The sequence below is a fragment of the Neocloeon triangulifer genome, unplaced genomic scaffold, assembly GCF_031216515.1.
Source record: "Neocloeon triangulifer isolate White Clay Creek 2 clone unplaced genomic scaffold, ASM3121651v1 ptg000014l, whole genome shotgun sequence".
Taxonomy (NCBI): domain Eukaryota; kingdom Metazoa; phylum Arthropoda; class Insecta; order Ephemeroptera; family Baetidae; genus Neocloeon; species Neocloeon triangulifer.
In genome coordinates, this window is record NW_026775556.1 from 17,917,554 (window position 1) to 17,944,350 (window position 26,797).

At 36.9% G+C, this 26,797-nt stretch overlaps 4 protein-coding genes across 4 annotated transcripts in view; 3 read left to right on the forward strand and 1 right to left on the reverse strand.

Moving 5' to 3' along the window:
• Positions 1–26,797, forward strand: part of LOC132200328 (leucine-rich repeat-containing protein 24) — a 188,953-nt gene that overhangs the window by 90,417 nt on the left and 71,739 nt on the right. The window lies entirely within an intron of this gene.
• LOC132200635 (carboxypeptidase B-like) lies at positions 417–2,343 on the forward strand. The gene is made up of 7 exons (XM_059626254.1): positions 417–528; positions 832–1,041; positions 1,104–1,203; positions 1,259–1,792; positions 1,845–1,901; positions 1,956–2,040; positions 2,099–2,343. The coding sequence occupies exons 1-7, from the start codon at positions 461–463 to the stop codon at positions 2,272–2,274; spliced, it is 1,230 nt and encodes a 409-aa protein (XP_059482237.1). The 5' UTR covers positions 417–460; the 3' UTR covers positions 2,275–2,343.
• Positions 7,035–9,186, reverse strand: LOC132200240 (GDNF-inducible zinc finger protein 1-like). Its single transcript, XM_059625565.1, has 3 exons — positions 8,986–9,186; positions 8,812–8,918; positions 7,035–8,746 (listed from the first exon to the last, which is right to left on the reverse strand). The coding sequence occupies exons 1-3, from the start codon at positions 9,159–9,161 to the stop codon at positions 7,470–7,472; spliced, it is 1,560 nt and encodes a 519-aa protein (XP_059481548.1). The 5' UTR covers positions 9,162–9,186; the 3' UTR covers positions 7,035–7,469.
• LOC132200202 (PR domain zinc finger protein 5-like) lies at positions 17,407–19,499 on the forward strand. Its single transcript, XM_059625472.1, has 3 exons — positions 17,407–17,612; positions 17,680–17,786; positions 17,852–19,499. The coding sequence occupies exons 1-3, from the start codon at positions 17,437–17,439 to the stop codon at positions 18,832–18,834; spliced, it is 1,266 nt and encodes a 421-aa protein (XP_059481455.1). The 5' UTR covers positions 17,407–17,436; the 3' UTR covers positions 18,835–19,499.

Here is a 26,797-nt window from a genome sequence, read left to right on the forward strand (position 1 = left end):
TAGGCAAATACTAATAATTAAAAGCTACCCAAGCATGCATAGATCTGTTTCCTTGGGGGGCCTGGCATACTTAATTTAAATTTATTATCAGACAAAGACACGCTCAAATCACGCTTTTCTCTTGGCACGACCACGCGGAACGCATTCTCAGCGACCAGTGATATTCAAGCCTTTATCACTTGCCCTCATCTGCACCATTTAAAGTCACGAATTATAAGTTTGCTTTCTGATTACAATATTTTATCATGTACAACTCAAAATTCAAGTATAAAAAATTCGAGCCTCTTAAAATGACCACACAGCTCTGCGCGTGGAGGGCAAAAGTCGGCCTCAGGTGAGCAGCAGACCCTCGGTGCGTGGTGCGTCAGATAAAAATCACTCGTTTCGCGCGTCTTATCAAACAAATCCCAAGCTATATAAACTGGAGGCACGACCGTGACAATTCGTCAGTTCCATCACCATGAAAGCCGCACTGTGCCTTCTGCTTGCCCTCGCGGGCTCTGCCCTCGCCTACAAATCCTACTCTGGGTAAAATTTGAATTTCTTACTTTCTACTAGCAAAATTTCTTTATACCCAGGCATTTATTATGCACAAATGCATAATTTATTTCATATGCATTCAACAATTACAAAATATTCAGTAATTTCTTTGTGAGAAATATTTCAAAAATTTGATTTTTATTTAAATTATTGAAATGGTTTTAGACCTCACAATATTTAAAATAAAAAAATCAGATATCAAGTGCCGAAAAATTAAATTTGTTAATAATTTCTTAAATATTGTGATAAAAATGTTTTATTTCTTGTACAATAAAAAATTTAAAAAATTAGATACCAAGTGCTGCAGACCAAAGTTCTCAGCCATGAGGAGACTGCTCGCCTGGCGCCCTTGATGAACAGGCCCGAGTTTTACTTCACCATCAACCCCGCACCTGGACGCGCCGCTTCCATCATGGTCTCGCCCGAAAACTTTGCCCTCGCCAGCACCACCCTCAACAGGATGCGCCTGAGCCCCAAGGTCATCGTTGAAGACGTTGGAGTGTAATTTAATTTCAATCACTTTCAAACCCTTAAAATTAATTATAATTTTTCAAAATACACAGTATTGTTGAGAGCGAAAGGAGCGAGCTGCAGCAGCTGCGTGTTGCCGAGAAGAAGGAAGGTCGCGCCCCCGCCCTGGACAGGTTCCTCACCTTCGAAGAGGTTTGCCTCAAGATTCAACGTTAGCATTGGTATCAAAATAACACATTTTTCGTAGGTCGAAGCTTACGTGAACGAGGTGGCCGCCGCTTTCCCGTCTCTCGTGACCGTGGAGAACATCGGCTCGTCGACCGAGGGCCGCACCCTGTGGGTGGTCAAGCTGTCCAACGGCGCCGGCAAGAAGGGCATCTTCGTCGAGTCTGGCATCCACGGACGCGAGTGGCTCGGAGTGCCGGCCGCGCTCAACGCCCTGAACGAGCTGACCGAGAACCTGGCGGCCAACCAGGCCCTGCTCGACGCCAACGACTGGTACTTCCTGCTGGTGGCCAACCCTGACGGCTACTCGTTCTCGTTCACCGACGACCGCTTCTGGAGGAAGACCCGCAGCCCCAACGCCGGCTCCACCTGCCTCGGCACCGACCCCAACAGGAACTTTGACATCAGCTGGGGCACCGAGGGCACCACCGACGCCTGCTCCGACACCTTCGCGGGCGCCGCTGCCTACTCCGAGCCCGAGAGCAAGGCCCTCGCCGACTTCCTCGCCGCCACCCCCAACCTCGCCGCCTTCATCACCTTCCACAGCTTCGGAGGCGTGAGTCCTTTACTTTTCAATTCAATTATTTCTTCTCATTATTCAAATCTAGTTCCTGACCTACCCATACGGATACACCACTGACCTTCCGGCCAACGCCCAACAATTGGTAAGATACGCTTCAAATGTTTGGTCCATGAAAACTAATTTTTAATGTCTGCAGGACGACATTGCCCAGGCCGCCAACTCCGCCATCCAGGCCGTCAACGGATTCCAATACACCGTTGGACCATTCGCCAGCACTGTTTGTAAGTTCTACACTCAATACATCCCATTTGCTTTAATAAAATTGGCTCAATCGCTTAGACTTCTCGTACGGAGCGAGCCGCGACTACGCTTACGACACCGTCGGCATTCCTCTCGTCTTCCAGTTTGAGCTTCCCGGCGGTGGTCCCAATGGATTCGATCCTCCTGCATCACTGATCGCTCCCACCGTTGCTGAGGTCTGGGAGGGCGTCAAGGTCATCGCAGCCAGCGCTTAATTTGTGCATCCAATAGATTTGAAAATGAGATTAATAAAGTAATTTCTAATGAAAGATTAAAAAATTTATATTTCACTCTTCTTAACTAGAAACCGTTTTAGTAAAAATGATTAAATTTTCTATCCTCCACACTCTTTTACGCATGGAACATGCAATCGCTTACTTTAATTTCAAATATTAATATTTTAAAATAGCTTGGAAAGCTGCGTATGCAATTGACTGTTGAAAAGCTTTATATGTTTTTATTTTAAAGTAGACATTTTGATAAGAAAATGTAATAAACAGCAAAGTTAGAGCACAAAAGTACTCTAGTCTCATTTGGCACAATTAGCTCAGCCATCAGCATGCTCGGCGCTCTGCCGTCGTTCCGAGTATAATTTCGGATTCTTCTGTCGGTGCGGCGCAAACAATTTAATAAGAAACTCCCCAGCGCTTTTGTGCTGCAAGACTCTCTGGGCAACAATTTCCAAGAGTTGGAAATTTATGTTGCCTATTTGCATGGCGGGGCCCGAAAAGTTTTCCAAAGCGCGGCAACAACAACAGCCGCGCGTTGAATAGGTGCTTATTTATTTTCGTTTTGAGAGTGCAAATAAATTTCAGCCGCGCGCGCGCTCGCCCATTGAAAAGTTTTCAGACAAAGAAACACCCCTCGACTCTTAACAAAGCGCGGCAGCAGTCGCTTCTAATTTCTTTGCAAAAACTTTTCGATTATTCTCGCCATTATGTGTTAAGACAGAAGAGTAAACGTCGACAGAAAACAAATTAAATGAATTCAAATAATTACAGAATGAAATATGCAAATGCTTAATGAGATTGTTATTTCATAATAATTTTTAAACTTATTCATGACAACCCAGCAGATTTACAAGTTACCATGTATAAATAAATTTTATTAGTTATTTTGTATAGGAAATAAATCAATTTATAAAATTTAATAATTACAGACAACGATTACTTAATGCGTTGTAATTTATGCATTTTTTTAAACTTTTTGATTCATTTTTTTTCTCTCAAATTGTGCTCCTGAAAAAAATCGGAAAAGTTAATTCATTTAATTTATATTATTGAGCAAAAAAAAGGAAATTTTCAAGAATGCTTGGATATAAAAATCTCGCATCAAAAAATAATCTCATTAATTTAGATTAAAATTTGTGAACCGATACACGCTTTTGTAAAGGAACGGGCCTTTGAAACGAAAATAACAAATCGGTCCGGAGAACAAACGATTCTCTCAGAACTCCTGAAGCTTTTGTTCTAACGGCGCTTTTGCGCTGCAGAGAATGGAGACGGAAAACAGAGGGAAGCTGCGAATTCTCAATTCGATTGCGGCAGCGAGAAACAAACAGAAACAAGGCAATTCCGCACATAAATACACCTAGCTCGGCATATACGCCGCACGCACTCTGTGCGCGCGTTGCTCTTTGTGGAGCGGCCGTAATGAATATTAAACACACACGCACGCACAAGGCGCAGAATGGAAGGCGGTGTGCAACCAGTCACACAATAAAGAGGCCTGCCGCTCTCGCGTTATGCGGCGCAGTATACCTAGCAGGCGAACCAACGAGCAAAGTGACGTGCCGCCGTTCAATGTGTGCATATCCCACACATACAAACACACACGCAGCCGTATTATATTATACGGTATAGGCGCGGGATGAATTCCTCCGCGTCTCGTAAGGGAAAATAACTGGCAAGACTGGCTTCTCTCTCGAGTTCTGGCAGGCCGCGTGGAGAACAACAAACGCGCCAATAAAGGCCAGACTGAGGAGCGAAATAGAGAGAGATGTGAGGGTGCGTGAAAACCGAGTCGAGGCAAGGAACAAATTCATTTTCGCCAGGTGATATTAAACTCCTCTTAGCTCTACATAAATCCTAAATAATAATTATTGTGCAGTTTTTTCTTTTTTTTTATTTTATGTTTTTTTTCCAAGTTTTCAAAACTTTTTATCATAGGAAGGTATAATATAAAGGGAGAGAAAAATTCGAATTGTTTTGAAATAAATGCACTAAAGGCAAAGATTTTTTTAGATTACACGGTCGACATTTGCGAAAGTGAGGTTTTTATATGTTAATTAGTGTAATAAATATACAACAATTAAACTATTTTTAATAATTAATTCCATTTTGTTTCAGGTAAGGACGAGACTTCAAATTGTAAATTCTCATTAAGATGCAGAAATTGTAAGTTCCATTTACTTATTTATTTATGAAGTTTACTCTTGAAATTAAATTGGATTGATAATTAAATGATCTTAATCAGAAAAAAACGGTTTGAAGAAACAAATACTTTTATATTTTTAAAATATATTTATTTAAACGTGGACAAAAATCAAGACGACAACTAATTATTCAAAAATTAGCAGATTAATTATATTCATGAATTAGCCGAATTCTTACGAAAATGTTCAACTTTACATTTTTTTTATGTTGAGCGGAATTAATTAGTAAGCGGAATTTGAGATGAAATTTTGAATATTACCTAAAAATGATTTATTATTTACTTAATTTCAATGACGCAATACAATTAATAGGGACTTATTAATACAAATTTCAAAGTAAAGCGAATTAAAAATTCACAACTAATGAGCCTCTTTAATTCATTCTTATGGTTATTTTTTATGAAGCATCTCTTCAACAAAAGCGTTAGTATGCTCGAATTTTTTGTTTCTATTTTTATTAATTTAGTGAAAAAATACATATGAGGATGAATTATTCAATCTTTGATCGAAACACATTTCAATTCAATTTTGGATATTTTGGTAGTTGAAAATTGACTTTTACGTGCCCTCCAAATATCAACACAACCCGTGTTTGGCACTCCCTAAATTTTAACACAGAATTCGCTTTTGCACTTGGCAGTGTTCCTGTCTCGCTTGTATCACTGGCGTATGTGTGATGCTGTAATGGCAAAACCGGCTCTCGTTATTTGTGTTTATATGCGCGAATTCGCTTTTGAGGTTCGGCACTCACGCGTTGTCGGTCGCCAACACACAGAGAAATAGGAGATAGTGAGCTTATCAAGCTGCTATAGTCTGAGCACGGCCGCCGGACGGTCAGTCTGCGAGCAGTGAAAAGATAGATCACGGTGGCGGCGTCGGTCCAGCCGAGAACAAAAGCAGCAAGGGTCCAACGAAGCAATAATCTAAACAAATGGCAAGGCTTTTGGCAAACGCAGTCCGGCCGGAAACAAAACCCGAAATGCCCTTTCTGTGTCTCGCTAGAGAAAATGGCCCGAAGTGAATATCCACAAAAATTCCGAGGGCTATTTCAACTACAATTTAATTATCAAATATATTGATATTGTAATTATTTTTAATCAGAAAAAGCTTTCTTTGAGATATTTTGATTAATTTTGATGGTAAATTATGTTTCATGAACTATTTGGCATTTTAAATTACCCACATTTAAAAAAAAATTCATTGAAAATTTTAAGATAGTTAAGTATTTTGAAAATAATAATACATTTGAAAGATTCAAGGCTAAAATATTTTAAATATAAAAATAAAATAATGCAGAGAATAGAAACTAAAAGCTTGAAGCAAAGGTATTAATTTGATTCTTTCAGTTTTTTTGCCAATAACAATGAGATTGTCTGCTTCTTTATACTTGGAAACTCTCAAAGAAATTCCAACCTTAAAAATTAGATTTTTTTAGTGCGACGTTTCTGTTGTCAAACTTTTTCTGCCTCTAATTTTAATGAAATTCAAGACCTAAAAAGTCGCCTTTTCTGGAAAAAAAGGAAACTCTTTTCGCCAGTCTAGCAATTACCCTTTGAAGGGCAATTTTGCCTGTAAGCAAATAAAATATTTCTCCTTTTACAGCTTCTATTTACTTCTCCCACGACAATTTCCATTCTCTCTTCTTGCTTCTGCATGTTTCCCTCGCGACAACAGCAATAGGAAAACCTGCTGCTGCCGCCGCCGCCGCCGTTTACATGCAAGCAGCTTTTTATTAAACGCCACGGCGATAAATTTCCACTTGGCGTCACCTGCTATAGCTTCTCCTTTTATCCATTCTGATTTTTATACCTCTCGCGCGACGAAGGGGCCACCCAAGTCACCATTCTCGAATCCATACACTCGCGCTGGCCCCTTCCGAGAGGCCAAATTGCTTTTGAAAAGAGCTTTGGAGAGGAGCATCGCACCACTCGGTCCGGAAATGAATGCAAAGGATTAAATAGTATAGCAATAGCAGCTCCGCATTCGTTCATCCTCCTATTATTAACTTGACCTCACTCAGAATGCCACCGTCGACTCCATTCAATAAAAACCAACAACTCATCCCGTTTAAAAGATTAAAAGTTACAAGACTATAATAGTCCTTATAAATTAAAGTGGGTAGTTAAAATTTAAAATAATTAGGGCAATACTAGGACACGTGATCAGTAGTATTTTTAGGGGTTTCTTTCAACATGTTCCATGACATGGGTTTGGTATCCTTTGTAGTTTTGTCTTGCACCAAGTTATTTTGATTCAGGGGTTGTTTGTACTTTTGAGAACAAAGGCTCAGCGGGAGGGGCCATACGTGGGCCCAAAGCCCAAAGGTGCTGATAATCGGGCTCGGCCCTCGTGCAGGTGCGACGGCACTGCGCGGAAAGCAATTATGTATTCAATGATAAAAAAAAAAAAAAAAAATGGAACTTGTATTGGGCAAAATGAGCAGGTGACCTAGATTATTCAACTTTAACTAGACAACTATAATTAACCGAAATTGTCTGCTGCAGTTAAATGGTAGAAAAAATAAATGAAGTTTAATATTGAAGAAAAACGAAAATTTATTTTTATTTTAGAGCATAAATATTCACATGGAACTTCGCATTTTGTTAAAATTTTACAATTATGGAGGAATTCATATTTTTAAAGTATTCCTTGTTGAGCTACATGAGAATTTATTTTGTAATTCTGCTGCAATATAGATATAAAATTTACTCATAAATTTTTGTACATTACAAATAAGAGGAAAAAATGTTAAAAGACAATCCTCTATGTTGGATGTACGTGTACATGAAGAAATGTTGAAAATTGAAAACAAGGCAAACTGTAGAAAGACAAGCTATATTAAAGTTAGTATGTCTTGGAAGATAGGGCTTTCTGACCAAGTTTTTGGCAATCAAAATATGTTGATGTCAGGAGCCTCTTGTCTACAGAATGATTTTTGTCAACGATATTTATAATAATATGAGCCTACTTTATTTTTCATTTTGTTTTGCTCTGGGTACAGTTAAACTTTGATAGTTTTTCGTTATGTATCAGTTTTAAATGCTCAGGCAAGCAATTTGGCCTCACATATTTATTGCAAATGAAGCATTTTGCTTTTCCAATGTGCTCCTTTTGTTGATGACATTTCAAACGCCAGGGCCTGAAAAACTTTCTTGGACACAACTGACATTTGAAATTAGTTTCAATGCGGTCATGTTCTTCGGCTAAATGAAAAATTAAATTCTCTTTTCTTGCAAAGACTTTATCGCAATGGAAACACTGAACTGCATGTTTTCTATAATGCATCTGCAAAATGTGCTTTTTCAAAGTTTCAGATGATGACAAATAATTGGAACATATATTGCATTTGTGTCCACGATCTTTAAATCTAAGGTCTTTCACCTGCAAGTGGTTACGAATTAAGTGGTACTGCAATGATGATTTATATTCAAATACTTTCAAGCAAAATGCACAACTGAATGATAACCCACATTTCAAATTATGATCTCTCAGCAACCCACGACAGTTAAATTTAATTTTGCAGAATCTGCAAGGTACTATTTGAAAATGCTGGCTGAAACTTCCAAATGTAATTCTCATTTTACAAGAAGGACAGTCCCGATATTGGTGGAGATCAGAAATGTGCCTTTTCAAGATTAAATTGCTAATAAAAGTAGCAGGACACTGCAAGCACTTAAATAACAATGGAACTAACTTTTGGTGAACTTTGACCTCATGAGACATAAGTAAATCCCTCCTCCGACTTTGGTAACTACACATAGAGCATTTAAATTTTTTCCTCTCTTCAATGCCTTTGTGTTGAGTCTCTGAATGAATTTTTAGCTCATTTTCTGATTTGAAATATTTTGCACACAAATAGGGACACATAAAGGCAACATCAGCGTGCTTGTTTTTAACATGTTGCCATATTGCTTTTCTAGTAAAACCATTTCTTTGACAGTAAATGCAGTTTTGAAAAACTGGCACTTTTGGTTTGAGATGAAACTCTTTGATGTGAAGATCTCTTTCCACCACAGTTAAAAAGAAACTACAACAGCGTACATTAAAATTACAACGAATTGCGATGGTGCCATGCATTCTTTTTATGTGCATCTTCAAATTTAATTTGCATGCAAAAGATTTTATGCAATAAATGCACTGGAATTTCGTTTTGTCTAAATCATACTCTTTTGGCTCTCTTTCGTAATTTTGAAGAGAAGACTCATCAGAAGGCAGTTTTTGCAAGGTCACCCAACACTGCTGAATATTTCCAGCTGATGAAATTAAAGAAATAATTAATATCAGACTTTGAAAAGGAAAAAAAATTTATAAATAGTACCTTTAAAAAGATCATATGAGAATGTTTTGGTATCCTTGGTTTTTTCATCCGGCCACCAGCATGGAATAAGTTCTGATTCAGGGCCATTCAAAGTTTCTCGCAAAAACCTAAAAACAAAAGCGAATTGTGAATGAAAAGCCCGTGAAATTATATTTCTCTCACGAAATTAATTACCTCGCGTCCCAAACGCAGAAGAAGCAAAACAGGTCTTCGTCCTTGACCTCGTCGGCCAAAGTAGAGCCCAAATAGTTCAAACACCACTCGGCCAGCGCCTCCAAATCCAATTCGGCCCCTCGGTAGCCGCCTTCGGCCGCCGGCCGCTCGCAAAGACGGCACAACTCGGGCCGCATCTTCACGCTGTGTTGTTTACTTTTAGCGCACACCGCACAGCTGCACTCTGGACTGTGGCCTTTTATTCGCATCTCTTGTTCGCATCCGCTCCTTCTTCTTTTCTTCCCGCGCCAGCATTTAGGTAAAGGCGCGAAAGGAACGTGTTTGTACCACGTGGAATTTACAAGATTTTTTTTAAGGCTAAATGCTAAATTATTAAATATAAAGTTTTGAGTAGGTTTAGTAAATTTTATAATCAGATTTTTAAGATGCATGTACTATTGATCAAAATATTGACAATTTTTAAAAAAAATAATGTAGTTTCCTCGTCCCGCCAGGTGTAAAACTCGCTTCCAGTCCGTAGGCGCAGATTCGTACTTGAGTTTTGGAGATCAAAGCTGCTAATGAAATCAAAGCGCGCAATCACCCCAGCGTGAAAAAAATGGCCAAAAGCCCGAGAGTTGCCATGCACGTCAAGGCGTGCTTATATTTTAATAAATTGGTCCAAAACTTTTCTGCCGCCGTGGAAAAAAAAGTTGTCCTGCGCGCTGTGTTTTGCTCTCTGCAACTTTTTAACTCGTTTGCATAAAAAATTCGCTTTTCATTTTCGGCCCGTAACTAGCTCGCTTGTCGCTCTCGTTGCTCTCTTTTCAAAAATTCTCGTGCAGAATTTTTCGTCGCTACACACAAAAGCGGCAGAGCGGAATTAACTCGACGGCAAGAACAAACACGGTTAAAATTAAAATGGAATTTGACTTAATGGAAAACTCCTCGTTTATTTTTAGAAGTGCAGGGAAAAATAAATAAATTTCACGGCTGAGTAGAGAATGTGTTTTTTTTTCGTTCGCGGCGAGGAGAAGAATAAGTAAGTGTATACTTGTTGTGCCACTGTGCGTGTGCTCTTATGTGGGCTTAATTTGAACAAACTTTTCAAGAGAGTTTTCAGAGAGAAAGTTTGCGCGAGAAGAGGAGGCGCGGCACCAGAAAAAAGGATGTAAAACTTCTTTTGACGAGCCGCTCCGGCTGCTGCACGCTCGGAAAAATCCGAACCGGGCAGGGAAAAGTTTAAAAAAATTATACTGAGGTGGGCGAAAATTTCCATCATAAATATTAGCATCTGGACAGTGGGGATTAATAAGGAAAATTGGGAAAATTTTTTTTATCTAATTAAAAAGTAATCGGTTCTGTTTAAATTATGCAATCCATTCCTTGTTTTAAAAGTTAAGCAAGGATTCAGATTATTCAGACTATTATTTTTTAGTAGGCCAGGAATATATCTTTCACACCAATTTTTATTAAATTTGCCTGGTATTTGCATTATATTGCTTCTCATAACATATATAGTAAAGATCATCAAAAGGCATTGCAATTACACAAATTAATTTAACGTATTATTAATTATATATTTTTTAGTTAATTATTATTGTTATTATTATTGTTGTTGTTTGTATCTATAATTGCCACATCACATAGTTTAAAATCAATTGTTGAAAACTATTAATCTGCTAAAAAGGTATTGCTGGATAAAACGGCACCACCACAGGCAAGAAATTAATATATACATATAAAAAAAATCATCGGAGACCAAAAAGCCCCCATGAATGATATTAAATATGGGAATATTCACATATTAAGTGATATTAAGTTAGCAAAATAGCAAATTCTTAAGTTAATAATGTAGTATGTGAATATCCCTCTCATTATAAATAACTAAATTATTATCTGATTAATTGTAAAAAATTATTTTTGAATTCTAATCAATAACATTGGATTGGCTCTGGACTCTTTAATTGATTAATCTTCCATTTTTTTTTTTTTAAATTTTGCAGTCAGTTATTATTATAAATTATTTATCATAATTCAACATATGAAACACCAAATTAAAAGCTAACTCATGAATTAAAAAAGTGCTTGTTTAATCTCGACTATATAACATAATAAAATAAACTTTCAAATTTTATTTAAAAGTAAAATAAATGATAAAAAGAACTGAATAATTATAGTAATTATAAATAAAATAAATACCACATTGTTCAATTTTGATTGTCAAACCTAGATAAAAATCTGATAAAATCTTTAAATTTAAACACATTTAAAATAAAATTGGGCACCACAATATGAAATCTAAATGCAATATAATTAAATTATGTTCCGTTCATCTTATAGGTTTATCTGGTGCATCCAAAAGTGTTTTAGGGTGTGTTTATTTTTCGTGGTGTTCACAATTCGTTTTTTTTTACGCGGTGCGCCTTTCACATTCCTCTTTTTCTCGGTGGCAATCGCATTCTCGTGATTTATTGCGCGGATTGGTACGTGCCTGCGAGCAAAGCCTGCACCTCGACTTCTTGTCACGTGGTGCCTCCGCCGGTTATATATTTTTTCCTGAAATGACACACCGCTCCGGCTCGGCATCCCATCAAGTTTTGTTTATTAGATTAGAAAAGCGGCTGCCGGGTGCCAGGTGTCTCAAAGTGCACAGTCCCGGTGTGTTTGGTTGGTTCGGAGGACATGAGTGTGGGTCTGTATTCGAATCGAGTGCAGCCTCGAAACTCAATACACACGCGCAATATATATCGGCGAGCTCCGTGAGCCGTGCAAAGAGCCACTGAGAATTGAAAATCAATCTATTGTTTTAAATAAAAAACGACGACGAGAACCGCTTTTGCGTTGCAAAGGAATAAAAGAAAAAAGCGTCGGAGAGGCTCACTTTTCAGATGGTGAGAGAGACGCCGGCAACCTTTCTCTCTCCGGCATGGGAAAATTCGGTTCTCCGATAACGGGTGCGACTACAAGCGCACCAAAGGGGAAAAAACTTGCCATCGTCCGCAGACTTAAGACAGACTGTTCACTTTCTAACGCGATGAGAAACAGAGGAAAGTCAAGTCGAAGGATTGAGACAGACGCAGTGACGTAAAAAAATAACAATAGCTTTCAATGCACTCTGCTCTATAAATAACACGTTAATATTGATTATTGAAAAAAGCGGGAAAAGACTGAAGATTATTCATGGTCCATGGATTCTTATCCATCCTGTTTTTCCAAAGGCATATTTATGTTTTCTCTTTTGCAATGAAATATTTTGAAAAAAGACAGGTTATTCAACTAACTTTAGGACATCAACAAGAACAAAATGTATTGTAGAAGAAAAAATAAATAATAAAACTGTATTAAGGCATTGTTTTCTCTTTTGCGTTGAAAACTTTCGAAAAGCCATGTTATTTAATTAACTTTGACTTCAATAAGTACAAAAGTATTGTAGAAGAATAAAATAAATAATAAGTATTAAAATAAAGCTATTTATTTAAGATTTTGCAGTATTTTGATATAATATTAGTTTTATTTTAATGAAATATTTTGTAATTTAAAATTCATAAAGTTCATAATTTCAATTAATTCTTATAGAGTGCCATGGCTATAAATATTCAGTTTCTTAAAAATATTAAAAAGCTCAAATTATCAGAGCTGAACTTGTTTTCAAGATTTGAAACAGTTTACCAAAGTAATTATTTTCTTTTTACGTAATTTTTTAATATTTCACTCTAAACACGTTAATAATTCTCCCACTCTCTGGTTATAAGTACGAACGGAATCCAAATTTATGCACTTTAAGTGTGGTGCAAAACTGCCTCTGTGGAAGTGCACAAATCGCCAATTTGAAATTCAAATTCGACGCACACCCCACTGTATAGCAGCATTTTCCTCCTTTGCTTCATTGCAAATCCAATAAACGCTGGGCTGGATATGCCCATAAATTTCCTTACCACCCCCGATGCACAAACCTCCAACAACCCGTGTTGTAAAAGAAACTGCTGCATTTCGGCACAGAGTAAATTTAAAAATAAAAAAGCTCACCTCTCTTCTGTGAATTGGTAATATATTGACGAATTCTCCTCCCCTGTGCAGCAGTAAAATCTCTTTATTTTGACTTTGGCCACGCGGAGCAGAGCGGCGAGGAAATTTATCTTTGTGCAGCTCGACGTTCCTATTTTTACTCCAGCGCGTCTCGTATACTAAATAAAGTGAAAAATATAACACTGCGCGCTGCATTCCTTCTGTGATCTTCCTCATTTCCTTCTTTTCGTGTTCTTTCAATTTCACATTCCTTCCACTACATTTTTTATTCAAAATTTCTTCCTTTACTGTAAAATCAAGGAAAGAGCCAAGACGCCAAGAGTCAATTTTGAAAAAAAGTAGTATATAAATTATATTCTTACTTACGTTCATTGCATTATGAAATATATCGGAGTCTATGGGTCTGCATGCAAATGCAAAGAAATTTTTTAAATTGAAGATTTGAGTCTTCATTAATTGTATTTTGATACAAACCAATATGGATGAGATAATAAGGAATTTTACTGCAAAGACCAATTTAATACAAAATTATTTAATGATTTTTCAATCAATCCCCAAATATGTCGCTTAACAGTCAGCATTTTTCATATTGTAAATTTACGGTTACGTATATTTTGATGTAAAGTTAGTTTTTAGTTCTAAAATCAGCAGGTTCATTTCTCAATATTTACAAATTCAAAAGTAAAATTAATTAATAAAATTAATTGTAAATACTTTTTTCTTTCATTCTCGCTTCTTATTTAAAATTGTCAACACACAAACTAAGCGTTTGTTTGAATACTTTTGAAACAAAAATATGCGTGAGTATAGCCCATCATTGAAGTTGGATATTCCCACAGGCCTTTAAAGTACCAATTCTCATTATTGCAGGGGTATGATCGCATGATTTGTTCCAATAAATTTTGGTCTCGTCTCTCTCTTTCCCCGAATGACAGACGTCCGTATTATTTGCTTTCCTTTGTCCGCTGAAAACACATAAAGAGCGAGAGTGAAGCGAATAAAGGGCGCGCGCTTATGTTTTTGCAGCGGCGCGGCCGCCGCAAAGCTTCACTTTATGGCCTTTTCAGCGCTATATGTCTGTGTTTTCGGGGCGCAAATGCACGCCAGCGCAACAGCACCAGGCCGTGCTAATCCTTTGAACACAAGACGCAGAAACAACTAACTCTCTCCAGCTAATCCCCCGGACGAAAAAGCAGCACGTCTTTTCAGCTCCGACAAAATTTATATTTATGGTGAGAACGAAAGCCCCATAAAATAATATGGCATGATCGTATAGTAAAGAATTATAGCTTTGACTTAATTACAAAAGACGGACCATGTTGGAATGTCAAGAGAGTTCGCGGTTTGCGGCTCCGCGTCTTTGGCGCCTAATTAGCCACTTGTGGCCGTGCCGAATTATGTATGCGAAATGAGCGGCCCCGATTTCATATCTATACAAGCACGGTCCCCCCACACTAATCGACATTAAATTCGCATTAAGTTTGTTCTGCGGGATCAGCTCTGGTTAGCAAATGAGATTTGAGCGAGATTATTTTTGCCATCAGGTAGGGATGAGATATAAATTATGTGAAGTGGCCCGCAAAAATAGATTTTGAACTTTTAACCTAGTTATTAATGAATGATTATGACAGATTTTAATTAATGAATGCAATTTAATTTTTTATTTTTTTATAATAATTTTAATATTTTGAACTAGTTATATAGCATCTTTCCCCCTGCTAAGTCACAATGTGCATTGCATGTAAATGAATAAAAAAATTTGAGGAAAAATTAAATTCGCAATTCTCTCGTTTTTAGTTTGCAGTGAATTGCTAAATTTTTTAATCACTTAAAAAAATAATTATGCATTTTTTTTCTTTGTGTCTACTTGAATATATTATAAAAGATCGAGGTTTTTATTTTAGGCCGCCAGCAGAAAAGCATTTCACCGCTCTTTTTGTTAATTATTTGAATTAAAAGAAAGCAGAAAAAATCACAATCTCTTTTCACTTTTTCCTTCCCTTTTGTTATTTCAAAATTAAAAAGAAAACGTGCCCAAAAGATTCTCATCATAAGGACAATGCACTGCAAATAAAAAGTAAACACGCTGCTGCAAACGCTCTTCAAATACTTGGCCAAACAATCTTCAGATAAAAATGATAGATTATAATTATAATAATCTTTTTGTCACTTCAAATTTCATTTGATGTATTAATTAGATAACATAATTATAATATCTTTAAACGACTGTTTCAAGGTACAAGTCTTACTTATGGAAAAAAAAAATTAGAAAATTAATAGAAATTTTCAATTCGAGGAATAAACAATTGTTACGTATACGGTTGGGAAATATAATATTGAAATTGTTGGACAATAAGGCATACCAAAAGCAAATATTTAGCGAAAACCAGAGATTAAAATTAGACCCCATGAGCAGTGTAGTCAACTTGAAAGCGTTTCTCCAAAATTGAATGCAGACAAGAGATTTAAATATTTTAATTTTATTATATTTTTATTTTGAACATATTCTGAATAATTGTAATGAAAAATAAAAATTTTAGCTCTCTCAACATTCACAAATCTGATTCAGAGAAATTTTAAACAGAATTTTCCACGCAATATTATAATAATTCTTACAAATTCAAAAGCAATAAGAAGGGTTTTGCCGTAATTATTTTTTATTTAATTGTCTGCTGGTACTTGCAGCAAAATATAAAAAATATTCAATTAAGACCTTTCTTTTAACAATAGAAAATGAGTTTTCATTATTTCACCGCAGCTGTGTGTGTGTGTGCTTGGGCAATAAAACAAATCCACACCGTTTTATACACCTCAGCTTGGCGGCGACTTTTTGCCCACAGAATCATTTTGGCAAGCCCCGAAACGGCCGCTCTCGACCGTCAAATGTATAAAATAAAACCCGTTGGCCGTTTTATGCCATTTTATTTCTCTCGACGAGCGCCCTCGCGCGCAGTTGCTCTGCGCGTTTTTACGGTTATTGTTTCGAGTTACGAGCCGGGCTTGTGTGTCTGTTTTTACGCGATTTTGCTACATCATATTTCATATATTTGTATTATTATAATTCAAATAGAGAAAGGAGCGGCGCCCCCTCATTCAAAGAGCCATTCGTCTCTTTTCTGGTGAGAAATAATGCTTCGGCTCAATGGCGATGCGTCACTGGCCTTTAAGTGCCGAAAGAGAATTGCACAAAAACATGCGGCATTATTTTCTCCGTCCTGCTCCTATTTATCGCCCCTCCGAGAGGGAGGCTGATATGCTTTTTCCATTTTCTCTCCGAAGAGAAATTGGCGCTGAAAGGAACTAATCGGCAGAAAAAAAACATGTGTTTGTCGATGAAAATAATATATTTCATTGTGTCGCAGAGCAGCCGCCTGCCGATCGTCGATGCCTCTTTTTTTCCTGCGTTTTTGTATTCATGTTTTACGCATAAAAGGGGATGCCAGGAGGGAATTGGGGTTTGCGTTCTTTCTTCCTACTTGGCGCGTTGGAAGCCTTTGTAAATTTGAGATTTTGCTGAAACTCAATACGTCTGGCAAGGAACAACAAAAAAGGAGACGTGGCCCACAAAGGAAGTAAATTATATTTTGATTTAAACAAATAAATATATTTTATCTGATTTTGCGTTTCCTGTTTCCAAGAGGCGTTGAAATAAAAAACAACAATAATAAATTATGCAAGGTAACATTCATACAATAATTATTTTCAAATAATGATCGAAGCTAAAAAACAGACCAAATGAATTTTGTTTATTGGAATTTTATACAAATGACATAATAGCTAATCTAGACAAATATACTTACTTGATTGTGATTTACGTCTAGCAGGGAGAATAAATTTAAATATCTTCATACATATCTATTTTAAGTTAAGAAAATTCAATAACAATAGATCACAATAGATAATATCAACGATGCAGTACTTGGCATGAAATTAAATTAATGAAATAATTATATAAAATTTGTCGAATCAACATATTTCCATTTCAATTCAAATAATCTAATTTCCTCAAATAAATTGATGCGTAGTTCTATTTACTTATTCATCTGAGAAGCCTAAACTTTTTCCTCCAAATTTCTGTTCGAACCAAGGAAAAATTGAATTTGTTGGTACTCATCGTCAGCGTCAGGATTGATTTATTCGGATTGGATTTATTATTGTTGTTGTTAATATCTTCAATAATTGTTAAAAAATCACACTGTTAATCATTATTTTATAAACCCCCATATTGAAAGTCTTGTTATAAAATACAAAAAAATAAAATAAAGATTTTCTTATCCCAATGCTTCAATGGCAATTGAGATTCCTTCACGTTCCTTTCGCGCCTTTACCTAAATGCTGGCGCGGAATAAAAGAAAAGAAGGAGCGGATGCGAACAAGAGATGCGAATACGGCCACAGCTCAGAGTGCAGCTGTGCGCTCAAAAGTAAACAACACAGCGTGAAGATGCGGCCCGAGTTGTGCCGTCTTTGCGAGCGGCCGGCGGCCGAAGGCGGCTACCGAGGGGCCGAATTGGATTTGGAGGCGCTGGCCGAGTGGTGTTTGAACTATTTGGGCACTACTTTGGCCGACGAGGTCAAGGACGAAGACCTGTTTTGCTTCTTCTGCGTTTGGGACGCGAGGTAATTAATTTCGTGAGAAAAATATAATTTCACGGGCTTTTCATTCACAATTCGCTTTTGTTTTTAGGTTTTTGCGAGAAACTTTGAATGGCCCTGAATCAGAACTTATTCCATGCTGGTGGCCGGATGAAAAAACCAAGGATACCAAACCATTGTCATATGCTCTTTTTAAAGGTACTATTTATAAATTTTTTTTCCTTTTCAAAGTCTGATATTAATTATTTCTTTAATTTCATCAGCTGGAAATATTCAGCAGTGTTGGGTGACCTTGCAAAAACTGCCTTCTGATGAGTCTTCTCTTCAAAATTACAACGAAATAGAGCCAAAAGAGTATGATTTAGACAAAACGAAATTCCAGTGCATTTATTGCATAAAATCTTTTTTATGTAAATATAAAAAGAATCGTCACATAAAAGAAAACCATGGGACAATCGCAATTTGTTGTAATTTTAATTTAAGCTGTCGTAGTTACTTTTTAACTGTGGAGGAAAGAGATCTTCACATCAAAGAGTTTCATCTCAAACCAAAAGTGCCAGTTCTTCAAAACTGCATTTACTGTCAAAGAAATGGTTTGACTAGAAAAGGAATATGGCAACATGTTAGAAAAAAACACGCTGATGTTGCCTTCATGTGTCCCTATATGTGTGCAAAATATTTCAAATCAGAAAATGAGCTAAAAATTCATTTGGAGACTCAACACAAAGGCATTGAAGAGAGGAAAAAATTTAAATGCTCTATGTGTAGTTACCGAAGTCAGAGGAGGGATTTTCTTACGTCTCATGAGGTCAAAGTTCACCAAAAGTTAGTTCCATTGTCATTTAAGTGCTTGCGGTGTCCTGCTAAATTTATTAGCAATGCAATCTTGAAAAGGCACATTTCTTATGTCCACCAATATCGGGACTGTCCTTCTTGTAAAAAGAGAATTACAGTTGGAAGTGTCAGCCAGCATTTTCAAATAGTACCTTGCAGATTCTGCAAAATTAAGTTTAACTGTCGTGGGTTGCTGCGAGATCATAATTTGAAATGCGGGATATCATTCAGTTGTGCATTTTGCTTGAAAGTATTTGAACAGAAATCATCATTGCAGTACCACTTAATTCGTAACCACTTGCAGGTGAAAGGCCTTAGATTTAAAGATCGAGGACACAAATGCAAAATATGTTCCATTTTTTTGTCATCACGTGCAAATCTGAAAAGGCACGTTTTGATGGTGCATTCTTAAGTTTGTAGAGTTCAATGTTTTTACTGCAATAAATTTTTCAATAAAGATTACATAATTTACCATTTAGCAGAAGAACATGGCTGCATTGAATCTAATTTCAGTTGTCGGATGTGCCCAAGAAAGTTTTTCAATGCATCTCGGTTGAAATTTCACCTAAAAATTATGCACAGTGGGAAAGCTAAATGTTTTATTTGCAATAAATATTTGAGACCACATGGTCTCTTTGAGCATTTGAGGCGTATACATAACGAGAACCCACAAAAACTAATCAATGCGAATCAATGTAAAAAGGTTTAAATTGCATAATTATTCTATTCTTTTTGTTGTGTAATAACTATTTTATTTTTAATTTTTGTATTGTTGCTTTTACAATTCCTTGATTTTGATTCACAATATTATTAAATTTCTCTCTTTCTCTTTACAGAAATCCTCGTTAAAAAAATAATAAACGAAATTTAATTAAATAGAAATGAAAAAAAAATTCAATAAAGAAATAAAAATACATACTGTGTTTTACATTTTCTACGCATTTTTTAACTAATTGCAGCGCAGCACGTGTAAAAAATTTTATGCCTTAAAACTTATCTTTATATTAAGCAAACCATGCGTCATTTAAAGTATACAATAAAATTTCAAAGATTTTAATAAACGCCAAAATTGTGTGCTACAAATATATAATTGTTAAGTAAAAAATAAGATTAAAAAATAATATCCATGGAAGCAAAACTGCGCCTTTTTCTTTTTAAACTGACCTCCTTAAGTCTTCAATGTATGCCCAAACATCCAATATTGCATCCGATATCCATTTATGAGCATTTTTCGTACATCAAACGGTTGATATGCGTTTTAGGGTCGCGCACATATTGAGCGTATTTATTTGCCCCGCCAAAATTTGCCACTGATATTCCGGCACTCGGGCTGAATTTTATGATGGAACTGAGAGCAAATCGCTTTTGATTATCTGCGCGCACGTTCCCGGCTGATCCACTCCGCGCGCCTGATAAAATGTGTGTATCGCAGAACCAAACATGTCGCTGAATTCATTACCCAAAACCGCAAGACAACATACACAGCTGCATAATCCGGACCACCCCCGACAGAGCCCAGGGGGCCAAGACGCGTGCAGGGAGGGGCTGTTGTTGGTGCGGTCAAGGGAGCGAAATAAATCGCCGGCTCCGTTAATTAACAGCGTCAAAAGCAGAGCAGGTTTTTGCGGTTTTATTTCAGAGCGAGCGGATTTAATGGCATTATACACCGTCGGCGGCACCCGCCGTTAATGAAATAATGCTGTGAAACAATTGTTGTATACCAGAGGGAAAATAAATGTTCGCGTTGTTTCGGATAATTGCGGAAAAGCCAGCAGAGTGAGTGAAACTTTTACGTGATATTTTCGCTTGTTGTCCGCAGCAGCCACGCTTGATTGATTTCGCTCACTCAATTTCCGCGGCAACTCTTTTAATAAACATTCATTTTCCGCAACGAGAAAGTGTTTTATTTGCTCTTCGACGCTTGGAATGGATCGCAATTCACAAAGTTTGTTTGCATTTATTGACGTAAAAATTGAAATTCGCACGGTTTTGCATGTTCCCCTGTGTATTTTTTTGCTTTTGATGTTTATGCTGTGCTCTCTTTAAAACATGATTCGTTTGAGTTCAAATAATTGGCCGGTATTTGCACTCGATATAATTGTATCCAGCCGATCAATCTCCTGTATGTATTTACCACAGCAAAATAAAGCCTGTAATTAAATATTGGATCATATCAATTGGCACTTTTTATTATAATTTAAATTTTTGTGTTGCACAAATTTAGACTGTCAAAAGTACTCAATCAAAATTAAATATTCTGTCAGTTTCAGAATACTATAAAAGAAAAGTTTACGCTGGATATCCTAGAACTGAAAGATTTTGAGATGATCATTCAAATGTTTGAAATGTCAAAGTTTAAACTTTTTATTAATATTTTGTTCTATTTCAACAGAACTTTTGTACTTCAAATAATGTACTAAAACTTCCTTTTTATAGGCTTTCCAATTATTCAAACACATAATTATTTATTAGTAATTTTGTATTCAAAATTTTAAAAATTTAGCACACATCAGCAATAAGGTAATTTTGAAGACGAATAAAATGCATTTTGTAGTTGATCAGCTGCCAATATTTTTATTTTCATGCCAAAAATCAGCAAATAAATGATGTATTTATTTTTGTAACCTTGTATTTCCTGCTGTAACAACCTGTATTTGTCATCACACCCCTTATCAAACCTTTTGAATTCGCTTCCCTCGCCCACTCCATCAACATTTCGTCAATAGCTTGTGCTCTTCTCTCTCTCTCTCGAGGGTGATGAAATAATTTACCAAACGCTGCTTCCACGTGGTGCACTTCCGAGACGCACTAGGCTCTCCCACGGTAAATTCATCGCGGCTTAATTGCCTGCGCCGTTTCGGCAGCGAGCAGCATTTGTTGTGAATTATTCACGGTCCAAGTGCCGATTAATTAAGCCAGAGCAGCTCATCAGCAGTCGCGCCAACGCCGGATATGTGCACCTGAATTATTATTGAGCCCCGCCAACGCAACGCGGAATAACATATTATGGGCCGTGTATGTTCATCACCACGCACGCTTTGGAAATTCACACGGCTCAAAAGTATGCACGAATTATTAAAAAGCATTTTTTTATTATCATTGTTTGCTCAACGTATTCAAAATTCATGATTGGCATTTGGCTGCGATTTAGATTTTCCGGAGTATTTTATTTTTTTACTCTGTTTGTCTCTTCCTGCGCTTTTTTGTTAGTAAACCCCTGGGGCTTTTTTTGGAAAAAAAATATATCAAAGTAAATAAAACTGAGGCCTATGTTTTTCAAAACACAGTTAAAACAAACGATAACCTTCTTTCATATTTTATTGTTTCAAATTGCAAAATGGCATTGCTTTTCTATACATCATTTTGTTGTTATAAATTATATTAAATGCTATTTACTAGTAATATTTTCCGTCTTCAATCCTCATAAATAAAATATTCATGTTGCATTTGAGGAACATATATTTTTTATTTAAAATATCAAAAGAAACATATCTTACGAATATCAAATTAAAATATTTTTATAAAAATATTTATTCACTTAAAATGGCATAATCATAGTATTTGACTCAAAATTTTACAGTTTACTATTTTTTTACCTTTTTTTTATTTTTGTTAAATTTGTTTACATAAAATTAAATTTGAAGCTACATAGCTAAAATATACAAAGGCCTTTGTCTTTATTATTTTTGCTTTCACGTTAAAAATACTTCATATAGTTTTCCCCAATATTGAGGGATCCTAGAGATTTGCTCCCCTTTCTTTCTCTCGGCCCTCTCGGCGAGAAAAATAGTTCCACTTGAGTCCTTTCTGGAGAACAGAAATCTTTTAACTGCTCCTTCCTCCTCCTATCTCGAGACAGCAGCTAAAACGAAATCAGTCCCAGCAGGTTTTCTCTATTCGAGTGCAAGTGCAGCATTTTCGTTGTATAAGCTCTGGCTTTCGAAGTGGATGATCTGCCGGCGTTGCAGCTCCCCGAGGTTTAATTTTACTCTCCGCTCCCCCGTCCACCCCCGCGTTTTTTTTTTTCACCCCACATGCATGCACCTCCTGCACTATGTCATTTCGGGTTGCAACTGGAGAGTTTTGAATCGACCCTCGAAAAATGCACCACGCTCATGACTGTTTTATTGACGCTAACGAGCTCCTGTGTGTGTCGGGGAATTTTTACGGTTCCCCTGCGATATTTGCAAGCCGAATTTATTACATATTTTTCAGCTCGTCTCTCTCCATCGCCGTGTCGCAGCAGCTCTCCGCACCCCAGAGAGAGAGAGCAGCGTTTTTTTTTATCAATGGCTGCTTTTAATGAACAAAAATTTCAATGCCGAGACTTTCCCTCTCTTGCTCTTTCTCTCATTATGTTCGCATTCAAAAGACGAGAGGAAAAATTGCCACACGAAAAAAAAATCGACCCGCGGGCGAACTTCACAGGATTCTGGAAAAAAATTGGTACTGAGGGAAAAAGATGATGGTCCCGTTTGAGCCTTATTTTTTCAAGATGATGCAAAATACCTGGAGACGTTGCGCAATAAAAGTAGTATTGAATTTCCTGCAGCCTTGGAAATACTTTTCTTTCTTTCTCTCTTTGAACCTTTGCGCTGTCTGGGACGTGTTTTTGTCTCGCCGCGCCATACACAAAGCCCTCGTCCTTCTCTATTTATCTCCATATGTGTGTTTGTCTGTACATCGCTCTCGTTGTTGCCGCGCCTACACTCATCATGTTTTGTGACTTTGAGGTACGGAAAAACGGTGTATTCCGGCGCAAACCCTGTTTATTTACAGCGTCTGTCCTTCCCTTGTGAGTACCATGTATACCAATAATCTAATGCCCTCTCCAATAGCCTGAGCAGGGCCGGACGATAAAATTTAATTATACATAACTTGTTTGTTCCTTCCTTGACTGATATGTACCGGACCCTGGAGCTAATTTCCTGCTGCATTGGCGATACATAATGGATACTCGGAAAAAGAATGGATATATAATGGAAATTAATTTTTAATTCCGTAAAAATCAGAATAAAATAGCATAACCAGCTTGGGACTTGGTTTAATCATAATTTAATTTTAAATGTTTTGCCGTTTGTAGTTTCCATTTTTTATTGAAATGGAATGGGGATATTAATATGACATAGACAAACTTGTAGGTGTCTATACTTTATACGATTTTTTTGTTTAGTTTCTTTAATATTTGGAAATTGTGTATGCACAAATATTGCTCTGTAATTTTTTTTTTCTATATTTTGAATAAACGGATACCAAAATAATCAAATTCATTGAAAATCAATCAGCACGTATCATGAACGACAAAGAAGCCAAGAGAAAAAACCAAAAAACTTAAAATATTGTTGTTAAATTTAATTTTAAATAATTATTTATTTAATTTGTTTACTAAATCTCGAATTTTCCAATTTTCTTTTTTCTTTTTAACTCTTGAAATCTGCAATTTTCCGTTGGAAACATTTTTTTTAGCTTTTGAAATCTGCAATGTCGGAATTGCAGTGTTGGAATCAAGGAGGTTGGAATAATGCCCTTGAAACTTTCGAACCTGCTTAAAAAGCACTTTGTCGTCCAAAATTGATCGTCACGCAGCGCCGAGTTTTTGACAAAAGGAATTCCCGGCGGCGACGGCTGAAAAGGTCCGCCGATTCCTCCCTTGAAGAGGCTCGGCCGGTGCTCGCTCTGCGCGCATGCAAAGGCGAATTTTCCGCGAAAGGCCGAGAGATAAAAGCGATAAAAGCATAGCGAGAGCCGGCAGAATGCATTTGTCCGCTGCTGGAGAGAGAGAGGCGATCATCACCGGATGCTGAGCCAGGCAAATACACATACACAGAATGGGGGCTACGCGCCACATAAAAAGAAGAGAAAGAGTGGAGGCAGCTTGAAAGCGTGTCTTTTCCCTAAGTTGGCTCGCTCGCTGCTCGACACGCACTTTTCGCAGACGTAAAGCGGTCTCTGTGTGCAGTGCAATGTGATCCAATCTGACTAGGAAAAGAAATCTCTTCATCCAATCTGGCTCTTGGCAGAAATGTTATCTTATTTGTGGAGTTGCGAATTTCGATCTGGTATCTTGTTTTGCCTTTTTATTTTTACTTAGGAAAAGTTTAAAAAATCATAACGAAATGATAACAAATTTAATTGAAGTTTTAACCTTGTCATTAAACATAAAAAATCCTTAAATTTCCACAGTAGAAGGCTCATATGAAGAATAAATTTTGGTGTTTGAATTTAAATTTGGTTTAAATTCTACAAAATATTTGATTTCTATAAATCTCACAAAAAAAATATTGCGATAATTCAAAGCCTTCAATCTTTATCTCTTAAATTAATTTCACTTGGCTGCCTCTGCATTTTAAATTTCAATTTGTTCTAAGCCTTTACAAGTTAAATCATCTAATTTATCAATTTTATTTAATTCACACAAATTTTATATTAAAATTCTATCTTTCCTCTGATTTCCTCCAACTGAGGCTATTTTGAATTTTAGATTCATTTCCACAACCCGGAATATTAGCCTGGAATCGACGCTTTGCAGTGCCCCCAATGCAGCACATCGATGCTCTCTTTCGAGATGAAAGTCCATCAAACGCGAGGAGCATCTCTATCTATCTGCCGTGCTCCACTGTATCTGCTGCAGTTTCTCCCTTGATGTTCTCCTCCTGTATCGCCCAAAAAGACATCAGCCAGCCATAGCGCAGAGCGCGTGCATTAATTTTCAATTGAGTTGCTGCTGCTCTTCAGCACCCTACTTTTCGCGCGAAATGACGCAATGTTTTACGACGAGAAGCGCCCTATATGCTGCATAAGAAAAGCCATCAAGCCATTCTCTGCTGCTTTTTTATTGTGCGCGCATGAAGCAGATTTGTCATGTTTATGTACACGCGCTGTAAATTATTGCCCAGTGATATCATCGCCAGAGAGTCAAGGAGAAACGTAAGAGAAAATAAAATACACAACAAGGCGCCGCATTGAGCAAAATAAGCAACGCCTTGAGAAATTCGAAGGCGAAATTTTGGCTCAGTTTCAGTTAAGAGATTTTGAGGCATAGATACCTTGAATAGGCAGAAGTTATGTGGAAAAGTTGACTCAAAACTACACAAAATACAATTGAAATCAAATTTTAGTTCCAAAATTTTCACAAAAGAAAATTTTATTTTTTTAAGTGAAAATATAAGTCCGGTTTTCAAAACAACCAAATCGCTACTCTAATTAAATTCACAAGTAAAATATATCTTAAAAAAAAAATAAAATGAATTTGAAGTTAAAAATAATAAAATATGATGTTTCTGAACACGGGATAAAGTTGATTTGTTGCTCTAGCATGAAAATTTAGCATATTAGAAGTGAGAAATGTGGGCTGAATTTTTTTCATCACTCAATAATTAAGAAATGAAATAAACAAATTATTTATTAAAATTTTAAACTAAAATTAAACATTAAGCATAAAGATATAAAGTTTTAGTCTCTTACTGCAAATAATTTTGTGGCTGAGACAGAATTAATGAGTAATTCTCTTAAATTTGTTTTGCCAAATCGATTTATGCAGGTGCTTGACTAGTAAAGAACAGGATATTTTTTTAAAAAGGTAAAAATAATTAAATATTTTGGAGTACAGCTGCATTTTTCTGGAATTTTTATTCTTCCTCTAAATGAAGACATTTGTTAGTTTTATACTTTCAAACTTCCAACACAAATGTGTGTGTTAGAGGAAATTTTCAAGCCAAACTTTGCAACTTTCTGGTTGTTTTGGATGATCACCAAGCTGCCGCACAAATTGGCACCAGGCGCAGAGGCACAAAAGGAAAGGAAAACCGCCGGCCAAGCCGCGACGCAATTGTAAATTCAGAGTACCTGCTGCTGTGCTGCGGGATTGCCTGCTTTTCTGGCGCAGTCGGGAGACTTGTTGCTCCCTCTCTCGCCATCTATATGCCTAGCTGCTTTCCTGCGCGTCTGTGTTCTGTTCTCTTGCAATTGCGGGCCGCACCGATCGCGCTGGCAAAAAGTCTTGATTTATCGACTGTCGTTGCGAATCTCCGCCTTCTCATCTCCATTATACTTTCGCGAGAGCAAAACACCGGCAAACTCGTCGTAATTCATCCTGTGGACGTCGCGCGTGAAAAATTGCAGCCGATATTCCCCGACGTAAATAAAAAGTCAGTGTGAAAAAAAATCAGAAAAAAATCTTATAGCTCGGCGACGCACCCCTTTTTTCTTCGACCGGCCTGCAATAATTAATCCTGACGTTCGGCGTTAATTAACTCTGAAAGTGACGCGAGCCACATTGCCTTACTTTGTGAGTTACGTGTCGTGACTTGGCTCTCACTCGAGATAAAAACCGAACTACCCCGGCGGTTCCCATACTAGCAACCCTAGTGGCTTTT